Source organism: Crinia signifera, chromosome 11, assembly GCF_055691185.1.
Source record: "Crinia signifera chromosome 11, ASM5569118v1, whole genome shotgun sequence".
Classification (NCBI taxonomy): domain Eukaryota; kingdom Metazoa; phylum Chordata; class Amphibia; order Anura; family Myobatrachidae; genus Crinia; species Crinia signifera.
In genome coordinates this window covers 84782034-84794610 of record NC_139227.1, presented here as the reverse complement: position 1 = coordinate 84794610, position 12577 = coordinate 84782034, and the positions used below count along the sequence as shown (strand labels likewise).

At 41.8% G+C, this 12577-nt stretch overlaps 2 protein-coding genes across 2 annotated transcripts in view; both read left to right on the top strand.

Annotated features, from left to right (window-relative positions):
* The first annotated feature begins 929 nt into the window (after positions 1–929).
* On the top strand, positions 930–7551 carry LOC146045088 (mucin-2-like). The gene is made up of 5 exons (XM_083163771.1): positions 930–1151; positions 1863–1973; positions 2099–2278; positions 3589–3828; positions 7447–7551. Exons 1-5 carry the CDS (start codon positions 930–932, stop codon positions 7549–7551), a joined length of 858 nt encoding a protein of 285 aa, XP_083019897.1.
* The window catches only part of LOC146045086 (uncharacterized), a 62951-nt gene continuing 57921 nt past the window's right edge, over positions 7548–12577 (top strand). Inside the window, exons 1-5 of the mRNA XM_083163770.1 lie at positions 7548–7574; positions 7842–7998; positions 10360–10488; positions 10603–10747; positions 12479–12522. Of these exons, the coding sequence (XP_083019896.1) occupies positions 7548–7574; positions 7842–7998; positions 10360–10488; positions 10603–10747; positions 12479–12522 (502 nt within the window). The remainder of the gene's footprint in view (positions 7575–7841; positions 7999–10359; positions 10489–10602; positions 10748–12478; positions 12523–12577) is intronic.

Genomic DNA, 12577 nt, shown 5'->3' with positions numbered 1-12577 from the left:
AAACTGTGGACTCACAGCGACAACAAGATTTGACTTCTACCATTTTAGCCAAAATGAACCAAACAGACTAATCTATACCTAGTCTGTAAGCCAGTAATGGCCCATCGCACATGAGAAAAAACTGGAGAGTAGTCAGCATTTGTTCCATCACGATCCTGAGGATATTCACAAGAAAGGCAGAAATATTGGGACATGAAGTCCAGACACTTGCCTTGGAACCTAAGAGTTGCACATAGGTTCTGAAGACAAGCAGGGAAGGATTCCTGAGGAATAAAGCATTACGGGACTGTCACATAATAGAGGTCTGGACGAGGCCATCTCATGGGAGGCGACACACCATTAAGGTCAATATCTAAAGAAACAAAAGGAGCTATGATACCGGCATCCGGAGTTACTGAAGACCTCTCTGCCTGATAGTCTGCATCTAAGAAAGTCTGGGACTCTGTCAATGTGCAAGGCCTGGGCACAGAGCATATTACCACAGAGATCACATTATCAATTTTAGTAATAATCCTCTGGGTGGACTCCTCAATAGCCATAATGAGCACTTGTATAGGGTCAGCCATATCAATGGTATCAACACTACAGTACTCCAGAGAAGTGCAAAATTTGCTTGGTGATGGCTAGCACACCTCCAAGATTCAACTGTAAATAAGCAATAGTATATCAGGTCAGCAGGGACCACGCTTAAAGGACTGTTAATGCAATAATCCTGTATTTTAATGAAAGGGTAAGCAGATCCAGGCTTGTACAGGCAGAGGAAGAATAATGGCACCCGATTCCACAGCACCACTCAGATCCAAGATGGCCACAGCCTTTACCCTGTCTCAGCTATGGGGGGCCGGGTTGCGCTGTCTCCGGGTGTGTAGCCAGTGTATTTAAAATGTAGGGCTGGATCCCTCCACTCAGGTCCTCAACCCCTGCACCGGATGGGTCAGGCGACTCCCAGCAGTGCACCCAGCACCCTCTGCCGCAGCCGCCGGACAGAGCCAGAGCCTCAGGAGGAAGGGAGAACCCAAGATGGCGCCCGGCAGCACGGAACACGGGAGGCCCAGCCAGCCGCATCAGCCCATGCAGGGCACACAGGAGAACCGCAGACAGCACAAGAGGCTCCGGAGAGGCTCCGGAGTCCAGGCAGAAGGAGGTACAAGGTCCGTGGTCTCTAAAGCAGGATAGGCAGGCAGGATAGTAACGGAGCCCATGACACCCACATCCGCTCACCGTATAGACCAAGCCACGCCCCCGAGTATTATGAATTTAATGTCATTATTTTCATTGAACAAAGTAATTTTGTTTTATTTATTGTCAATACTGTATTTATTGTCAACACTTTTCTTGGTGTGAGTACGGTACGAGAATCAAGTAGAAAGAAACGTATATGAAAAAGACTTTGTTTTAAGACGATCTTCACCATATATTTACGTTTATCTATTTCATATATACGATGGGGAAGAACTATACCGGCCTCTTTAAAAGCATCCGTTGATTTGAACACAGTAGATAATCAATGAGGACTTTGTTATGAGCGCTTTTTTTACTTTGTTATATCTTTTTTTTGTGGCTCTACTGTATGATTTATTTGACGTGTTAGGTGACATGTTATACACTGTGAAGAAAGGCAGATCCAGGTGTGTGCAGAGCAGCTACATCATTCCCTTTTTCTTTAACTGTTGTCCTAATGACCCATATCCTACACAGTTATCATTATTCATACTGTACTGTACATACATACAGTGGTGCTTGAAAGTTGTGAACCCTTTAGAGTTTTCTATATTTCTGCTGAAGGCCTCATGAATAGAATGAAACAATAGTCATCTACTGTATGTAACTTATACCATGTTTGGTTTATTTCCCTTATCAAGGATCACTGCTATCTGAATGATAATAGCAGCACCTTCAGAGTTGTTACAGAAAATATTCTTTGTGGTACCACAGGAACAACCTGCTCAAAATCTATCAAACTTTTTGTGGCGGTAAGCAAAGCTTAAAAGATACAAATAAACATAACATCTTTACCAGAAAGAAAAACAGCATTGTGCTGCTAAACGGATATTTACATTTCTATCGTATTTTGACAGTTGTTACATTCTGTTTGCAGGGCTATGAAATGATCCTTGTTGATAATCACCTTAATGTAGTACAAACAGGTTTTAGCACAGAAGTTCCTTACAGAGTGCGATTGATGGGCATCTACTTGGTCATTGAGACTAAAATTGGCTTGATACTTCTGTGGGATAAGAAGACCAGCATCTTCATCAAAGTTACTGATGCGTATAAGGTGAAAACAAATTACTGTATGTTGTAGTATTTTTTTTAAAGGATGTGCACTGCCATTTTTGGGGTTTTGTGTCCCGACCTTCATTGCGATTCGGGTCTGGACACCAGCATCGGCAGCAGACAGTACAGTATCACAGGAATGGACTGCACAGGACACCACCACTGCGACCAGGTCACCAACCCATGCCAGCTTCCCTGGGATACACAGAAAAACAACCTCCCTCAACCCTCTCCAAAACCAGAGTGAAGATGGCGATGCGTTGCGGGGAATAATAGGAGTTCAGATCTCACAAGAATCCGACGGTGGGATAACAATTTGCCTCATTCTGAGATCCCAACCTGGTGGAAAACCCTCAACAGCGTTTAGATTGCAGCTCCGATCCAGACTGTTCGATAGCATCCAGATTGAAGAAATCTGGACACGCTCATCTCTATTTTTTTTTACGTTTCTGTTATGTAAGTTCAAAAGTTTCAGTACACCAACTGTAGAGGAAATTGGAAAACTGAATACTTCAGTAAGTTTTATTCGGTACATACCCTAAAAAAAAGCCCACCTCACCCATACCTTATTGGAGTATTCAGTTTTGGAAACAAAAGGGTGTACCGCAACTTTTAAATCACCCGGTACACAGCAGTTATTTGCTGCTAATAGAGTGGCATAATGCCGCACTGCCACCCCCCCCCCCCGCCCCGCCAAAGAATCCCCTCGGTACAATGCGAGGGGATGTGTTCACTAACAGATCCCCTCACATGCATCTGCTACCGGGAGAAATCCTTTGATGGTCTTCGACAATCAAATTATTTCTCTTACCTTTGCAAATAAAAGTCTGAACTGACTTTTATTTACGAGCGCTAGGCTGAAGAGGGTGGGCCGATGCCTGCATTCCCATGGGAAAGCCCAGCGTTTTCATTGGGGCCCATAAAACGCTGGGCTTTCCCATTGGCAAGCCCCATTCCCGCCGCTGTCCACCCTCATCCCTCCCTCCCCGCAACGAATGGGCGCAAGTGTGCACCTGGCCAAAGCCATTTGTTTTTGGGTCGGCACATGGACAAATACATGCTTGTGTATGTGCAGACCCCCCACCATCAGAACCTGGCCGAATTTACCCCGTTCCCAATGGTGTTGAATCACCTCCATAATCTTGGTGAGGTTGTATCCTTGAGCACTCTTTAATCATTGGCCAAGCTGCTATCCCAATGGAATATCTGAACATTAAATATTTTCTTTGCACTAGACATGGATATGAATATTACAATGTGTTACATGCTCATTAATGGTCAATATTCTTCATTATTTTCATTTTGTCACAGGGGAAGCTTTGCGGATTGTGCGGAAATTACGATGGAAACCGGATGAATGATTTCACTACACGAAGCAATGCAATTGTTGGAAACACTGAAGAGTTTGGAAACAGCTGGAAATTATCAACCAGTTGTCCAGATGCCACAACTAATAGAAACCCATGTTCTTTAAATCCATACAGATTATCCTGGGCACAAAAGCAGTGCAGTATCATAAACAGTAATGTCTTCTCTGAATGCCATTCCCATGTAAGTATATTCGGTATAGTGTAATGCAGGGCTGGGCAATTGCGGCCCTCCAGATGTTGATAAACTACAAATCCCAGGATGCTTTGCATTAGTTTTGCTATGTGGCCATGCTGAAACTGATGCAAGGCATGCTGGGATGTGTAGTTCATCAACATCTGGAGGGCCGCAATTGCCCAGCCCTGGTGTAATGCATTAAAAGAAGAACAATATTCTCCCTAATGATTCTAGAACAGTTACCCGTTGGTTTTTATATCAAGTGTTTAAAGTATGATTTTTGTAATGATTCATTGCAGCAAACCTAGAGAGAATAACCTCAAAACACATTATCTCAGGGAGAGTATACATTCATTTAGAGATGCATTGTGCTTCTTGACACTGTGGTCTGTCAGTAGTTGCAAGATCCCTTTGGAGAAAGTCCAGTGAGGGTCCATGGGCTCCCATATTCAGGCCTTGCTGCTCCCCGTGGGACATCAGAAGTCCTTTCCAACTTGTATATAGACCAAAATGTGAATTCTCATCTGTCACTTCTGGCCTCCCAAGTCCTGGACAACTTCAGCACTGAGAATTTTTGATTGAAATAAAAAAACTTTATTAGCGACAATAAAAGACACAGAAAGCTCATTTCCTGATTCTGCACACAAGGATGGGAAGATAACGGCAGCTAGAGGGCACTAAGCCCACACTGGAGAAGACAGCTAACCGTAACCCAGGGCCGTCTTTTCATATGGGCTTAATGGGCACTTGCCCAGGGGCCCCAGGTGTATAAGGACCCTATTCTGATAGCTGAGGATCCCCTTTTTCCAGCGATACCAGCGATACCAGAATTTTGAAAATCGGCCCTGGAGAACTGGAGATATCCAACTTCAAAGCAGCAGTCCACATCCGATCTATTAATTGCAATTCCCAGTCAGATTTCTCAGGTTCTCTCTGACTTAGAGTTTTTCTGAGATTTTAATCCAAAAACTGAGACTCTTTGCTTTCTGTCAACACTAGCGGCTTGTCTCTATCATGCCCAGAACCAGAGATATATTTTTGGGACATACAGTACAATCATTATTGTATACCTAATGTCATGCATCGCACACCCTATAACATCGCATGTGATTGCATACGATTTTGCGGGACATGCAATGCGATATAGTGGGGTACAATGAGCATGGAAAAATTTACATAAAAAAAATCGCATCGCATGCTGTTATAATGGACCATGCGATGCAATGCAATTTCCCTATGGTGCCGCACGTAGGAAATCTGAGCGTCATGCTTGGAAACAAGTACCGTATATTCTTAGTAATAGCTGGGTTACTTAGTGCTGCTATAGGTGTCCGACTGTCTATAGTAGTGCAATATTCTAGCATGATTTCATTTCTAGCAGGCAGAAAACAGACAACCCCCTTTAGTACATATTGAAAAATATGTTCTGCAATTTTATATGTCTTTTTTTGGGGGGGCCCCTTATGACCCCATAGTACATGGACCCCTAAATCAGAAAAAAAACTAAGTTTTCGTAGATGCCCATTGACCTTTATAATATTACTCTCCTGGCTAAGACTTCCTCAAACCTTCTCTGTGGCCATCAATTTGTTTGGAGTTCTGCTTTTTATGTGTGCTTTCCTACAGTGCTCTTAGAACTTGGGACAGGGATTCACCCTATTCAATTAAAGTACAGGTTTTTCACCTAGGAGAAAAATTCATCAGTGCCGCAAATCTACATTTTTTTCGACACTTTCCAGGTGAAAATGCCACTATTTTTGCCTCTTTTTGAGGCATTTTTCACCCATCCCATCAGGAAAAATGACTACAATAGCAGCCAAAATGGCCACTATTTCAAAGTTGGGATTCAAATTAATTCTGTTTTTCGGCTATCCAAAAAATACACTAATTATTATATAATATATAATAATTATAAACATTATATCTCCAGTGCAATGTAATGCTGCCAGAGTTCGGCGGCTGAATTCTGATTTTTTTTCTTAACGGGGCAATGACTTACAAGGCATGGTTTTGCCTTGTAAGGGATTGCCCCTTTAAAAAGTCAGAATTCGTCTGGCATCCCGCACTGCCGCCGAACTCTAGCAGTGAACGTCTGAAACTTTGATTACTGTGTTCGGTTATCAAACAACTGGCATCATGCACTATGCGACTCAGATGAATATGCTTAAAAACATTGGCCTTTTTGCATGTGTCCTCAACACTGTATCCACCCATAAATCAGACCCTTACTGTTCATTGCTACAAACAGTATGTAACCCTGATCACAATTTAAACAAGAGGGGGTCAAAATTAACCTGAAAGAAATCAAATCCTGTATTAGAGAAACCTTCAAATGGGTGTAGAACCACATGAAAGGGGAAGCTTTGTAAGATCTTCTGCAGCTAGAGTTGTGTAAGGGTAACACAGAACCTGAAAAAAATGAGGGTTCACTAAAAAGCTTTTTGCAGAGGGAGATCTATAAAGCAAGAAGATGTAGTGGAAAAAGTTTGATAAAATCCCAATCCACTTGGTGGAAGACTTTCTATTAAGAATAGATTTGCTAGAGAATAAAATTTTAAATACGTATGAGTAATACAGTAGGACTTTGATGGTATCACAATGGTCCTTTCTGCATGACTTAAAGCCCACCTGGTCACTTTGGATAAATAATGGCAATAACAACTTTAATCTTGGCCTGTTTCTTCATTCAACTTGTACTGACCCTGGATTCTTTATTGGCCTAGTCCTGTCAGCCCGGGAATGCCTTTACATAATAAGTCTTAAGCAATTTGAGTATTTTCAAAGACATGGATGCATTAGATGTCTCCTGTAAAAATGCAGCAGATTTCTCGCCACTTCATTGGCCTTACAATGGAGTTATTGATATAGTCTATGGAGCCACGTTGCCTAGTGGTTAGTCGTACATCATGTCCACTCCTAAATAAAAAACCATTGAAGGATAATATCATGGAAAACTAAATCATGGAAAGTATCACGAAAAATGAAGGCATGCCCAGGCTTTTGAAGGGAAGTCCTGTGATGTCAGTCAGACCTCAATGTTTTTTCAGCTAATTGCCAATCAGTGTAATTTTTTACAAGCCTTGCACAGCAGTTTGCAGGATTGCACAGGACGGGATTTCATTGCGGCTGGGCGGCAATTATCTGATCGCAGGGTAATTATCAGCCCAGCGATCAGGTCTGAGTAACCCCCTGGATTAGGCCCATAAAGCGGTTTTGGCCTTAGTAAATTGTCAGACAGCCAAACCACTTCTAAACTATGCCACCACGTAGTACATTTTGCCCCTAGTCTTTTCTTTTGTAATGACTGAATAGGCATTAATGGGTGAGAACTGGGCGGCAATGGATCTTTGTACATAAGAGAAATGCCCTGTGGGTCATGTCATGTCTTTCAGCTGTAGTTTCAATACTGTAGTTCCTATTCTGAGTATTTACAGTACACCAATGTCAATAACATCTTCTGAGTCTAGTATAGAGTGTCATTGATAGTTATGATGGTTTAGAAATTAATCTATCCGGCTGGCTTGGAGATATGAAAAGGTTGCACGGATAACATATATTTTTTAATATCCTTGATAAGTTATCATTACAGATTTATAAATAGGTCCATAAATGGGTAATTTATAGTTGATCAGTATGCTGCTCTTGAGACAGTTGCTCAACTGGAAATTAGAATTTCTGTCCTCTAACATCTTCTGCTCCATCTTCTGCTACTGGAACGAGGGAACATGATGACATCATCTCGCAAGCGTCAGGCAAGCGCAGCGGCGGGCAGCTGGCGGGCCGGTACTGGCCACTGGCCACTGGGGAGAGGCGCAGGAGACTTTTCTAGACACCCAGATTCTGGGAGAATCCCGCAATCCGGGAGACTGGAAAAGACTCCTGGAGGGATGCCACCAAATACGTGAGAATCACGGAAATCTGGGAGAGGTGGCAACCCTAATTATAGCACATACAAAAAGAAAAAAGAAATGTCAATCAATACATTGTACAGAGGTGATGGAGGTACATTTCCCTTGCAGATCGATCCATGCTTGTACTATGATGCTTGTGTTTCTGATGCATGTGCTTGTAACACCGGAGGAGACTGTGAATGTTTCTGTACAGCTGTTGCTGCCTATGCCCAGGCTTGTGGAGACCTGAGAATATGCATCTCCTGGAGAACTCCAAATATTTGTCGTAAGTAATTAACTATAATTAAAATACATAGAGAAATGGAAAGGTTAAACAGCTTTTAAAGAAAACCGTTACAGATGGAACGCCTCTCAGCCAGCAATGGAAATCTTTGTAAATATCAAACAGACATTGCAGCATTATTTTAATATTTGAATGGTTGAACTGCAGTGGTCTTCTGTTTTTTTTCCTTTTCTGAGTATGTACAGTACACCGATGTCTTTGCACATTCTGCACCTAGTATAGAGTACTGTCGGTTTAATTGTCATTGATAGTTATGACGGCTGAAAATGAATGCATTTATTAAAAAGGAAGTATGAATGACGTATGGATTAATTTGAAAACAATTACATAGAGGTGATAATGAGACTTTTTTATGTAGGTTTAACATTATGCAGGAACTGCAGAGAAAAGAATAATAAATATGGATGAAGCCCAATATATGTGCAAAAGGAGGAGGACCGTGTGCAGCCTCCTCGGCCGGGCCCCCATCTCATTGCTGGGAGCGGCACCTGGAGAAGTAGGGTCTGAGCGCATTAGCGGTAACCTTTGCTGCACTGCACTGATCACTAGAGCGCTCAGATTAAATGGTGTATGTGCAGATCCCAGAAAAAAAGGTTTTTCAGCAGATTGTGCAGCGCACCTGCTGTGGGTCTCGGGCTGTGTGCACTGAGTATACGGCACCCATTACTGATACAAAACTGAATACTGTACATAACAATGAAAAGGCCATAGCACTAGTGTGTTTAAGGAGGTCTATATATACAAAGATTTTCTGAATTATTGAACTAAGCACCATATAGTGCTCTATAAATATTCCATAGAGACAGATGCTGGGCAGAGAGAGTGATGGGCAGATGCTGGGCAGAGATATGGGGGGACAGATGCTGGGCAGAGAAAGGAGGGGGGCAGATGCTGAGTAGAGAGAGGGGGGAAATATGCTGGATAGAGATAGGGAGACAGATGCTGGGGGGACAGATTGGGGGATACAGATGCTAGGCAGAGGGGATGTCAGATGCTGGGCAGAAAGTGGGAGAGCATATTCTGGGCACAGAGTAGGGGTAAGATGCTGGATAGACAAGGGGGGCAGATGCTAGGTAGAGAGGGGAGGGACCAAAGTAAAATAAGAAAAAGTACTCTCTTTTGTTTGGGGGCACTCTTTAAATTGTCAAAAAGATAGTGTTTCAAAGAATAATTATAAAATGTAACTTTTAATGATCATTTAAAATAGGGATTTTTTGACAGACAGACACACAACATCAAACATATATGTCATAGGTAAAGTAAAAGTAACTTTATGGAATAATTTGATACAATCCTATGAGTGTAATAGACTCCTGAGATTTGTCAAGTGGGAGGAGCAGTATTATGGGTAGGATATACTGCTATGTAATTACATCTGTTATATCTTACTTTTGTAATAATTGCAATTACACTACAAACAGAAATCTCTAGTGTCACTTGTGCTCAGGTCATCCCTCTCCAGAACCCCCTCCCATCCCCTTCTCCCTTATCAAATACCTAGAGAGGGGAGGGAGACAGATGCTGGTAAAGAGGGAGGGAAAGGTTTTTGGGGGAGAGAGGGGAGACAGACACTGGGGAGGCAGATGCTAGGCAGACGAGATGACCGATACTGGGCAGAGTGGGAGAGCAGATTTTGGGCAGAGGGTAGACAGATGCTGGCCAGAGAGTGTGTGTGTGGGGGGGATGTTGGGCAGAGAAGGGGGATGCCGGGTAGAGAAAGGGGTGAAAGATGCTGGGTAGAGAGAAGAAGGGACAGATGCTGAGTGGAGAGAGGAGGGAGACAGATTATGGGGAGAAAGAGGGAGGTAGTGCAGGCCCTGCATCCAAAAGTTGGTTCCCTAGGCAACTGCCTAACACCTTTTAATGATAGCACTAGCCCTGGCTTCATAATGTGTAAGTCAGTCACTTATGATGCCACATATCATTAAGATTAGCCTTACATCCATTTAGCTGTAAGTGTGGTATGGCTGAGATTTTTACATTCTAAAACACTCGCTGATTACTGTGCCAGGCTTCTATGTATAAGCCGTTGCTAATATTTGAAAGATCTATCCAGAAATTGGATTTTTAATCTATGTTGCACTGATAAAAAACCTACTTTTTTATCACATTAATTTTGCTCTTAGATTTTTTTATTTTATGGAAATCATTACGTATGATAAACACCATGTATAATTCTGAATCAGCCCCCCCCCCCCCCCCCCAAAAAAAAAATATTGAAGTTTGTTACATTTAAAAAGTAATTGCTTTGTATTATTTCACACAAAATCCTTTTTTCAAGGATACTCTAATTATATTGCACCTATTTTTGGTGAATTAGTGATGTTTATTGTGTGCCACCAGCTCTCTTCTGTGACTACTACAATGACGGAGAACAATGTGAATGGTCCTACAGAGCTTGTGGCGCTCCGTGCATGAAGACCTGCAGAAACCCAGCTGGGAACTGCAGTTACGAGATAAGAGGCTTGGAAGGTATACAGGATATTACTGAAAATATTTACTATAATTCAATTTCCCTTGTCTGTTGCTATACGCTGCTTTGTTTGTACCTAAAGCTAAATCAATCTATTATTGTCCTTTAATCAGGCTGTTACCCCAAGTGTCCACCTGAGAAACCTTATTTTGATGAGGATGAAATGAAGTGTGTTGCAATATGTGGCTGCTATGACGAAGAAAGGAAGCACTACAAGTTGGGGACAATTTTTCCCAGTAAAGAGAATTGCTTTATTTGGTAAAATAACTTATTTACAGTACATTTACCTAAAGCATGCATGCTCAAACATATGGTGCCTGACTTAAAGAAACAGCATTCTCATTGTCTACATCCTTATTAGCAGCATCAGCTACACATATATCCCATTTATAATGTTTCACTTCTACAATAGCATCCTCAATTTCTGTGCCGCCATCTTTACTTGTGCTGCTAATCCCTACATTTGCAGGGTACACAGAAATGATGTAAGGAGGATCCTTTATGAGTACAGGGTAACATTTTTCAGATTTACACCTAGCCATTGTGGATGCCCTTAGACTCCTTAGGAATTTGTGACTTTTTGAACAAATAGTTTGATATCCAGCTTTAGTGGGGGGTTTCTGCACTTATTTCCCTGATTTATATTTGACTATTATTCTAGACTCTGAGTCTAGAATAGACTGAGTGTATTGCATCATGTGAGGTTACTCAGAAGTTGTAGAACCACCAATCACAGAAAATGGCCATGCCTGAGCTTTTCCTTGCCACTGCACGTAATGTTTGGCAGAAAACTTGACCTAGAATCAGCCCCAAATGATCTTACATCCCCACATTCAAATAATGATAGGAATATGATGTGAGAGCCAAGACGAGGTAACTATCATAGAGTCAGTAAGTAGAAAAGTGATTTGCTTGAAGTAGAGCACTCACACACATACACACACACACACACACACACACACATAGCCTGACCCTTATACTTCCTGTACAGCCTAACCTTAACACCCCCAAAACATGCTGACCAATCAGGATGTTAGCTACTGATTCCTGATCCTTTCCGAAATGCCAGTCTTCTGATGGTATTCAGAATGCCAGCGTCGCTATATTGAAAACCGGCATGGTGGACAGAGGTCAGTGGAGAGAAGCTATAACCTGCTGGGAGTCTTACCTTTTTTTCCAACTGGTACCATTCCCATTCCTATCCAGATTCGGAGTGGAGGTAGCAGAACCTGACTGTTATGGTTCTATTTTAGTTTTTTTATTTTTCTATTTTTACCTGATACAGTGTATCTTTTTTGGATTAAAAACCTGCTATTATATGGGCGGATGCCTCCGATAAATTTGTAATCCTGACCAGAGAGGAAGTTCAAATAAATCTTTTTGGGAATATAGGGCCTCCTATTGAGGTGAGCTGGTGCCCCAAGGAGCCACGTTGTTTTGAGGTTATACATGGAGTCAGTTTGGAAATTTACATATATGTCCTGAGAGGAAAATAAACCTTTTTATTAATATAGGGCCTAGCAATAAGGTCAGTATCCTAAAGATCACGTTGTATCTTGGAGTTGGAGAAGTCAGGAGATTGTTTTCCCACCAAAGAAACCTTTATATGAACATAGGGCCTTGCTATAAGGTAAGTGTGATTACTTTTTTGGAGAGACATGAGCAAACATCGATGGATCGTTCTTCACCTCCCTCCAATAATTAAAAACCCTTTTGAAAAAAGGTTACTGTGATAGTTTAGAGACAGCGCCGGATAAGACTCTCCATTTCTTGGAAGTAATTTGTGTGGGGTTTGGTAAACCCGGGATAACCTCGGCAGGCAGCAGTCAAGGGAGCGCATTACCTCTCCTACACTCATTGCCAATTATAGATATGCCACTGCTGTTAAAATCTGCATACAATGCACATTCAAATATTCTGTAAAGTGTTCCGTTGACAGATGTTTATTATATATCTATGGTGAGAACTTGTTTGTATTTCTCCTCACAGTAATTGTACCATGAATGGAATAGTATGCACTTACCATGTTGAAGGTAAGTTTGTAGATTTTTTTTTTGTCAAATGTGAAATATAATTGATAGTTAATAT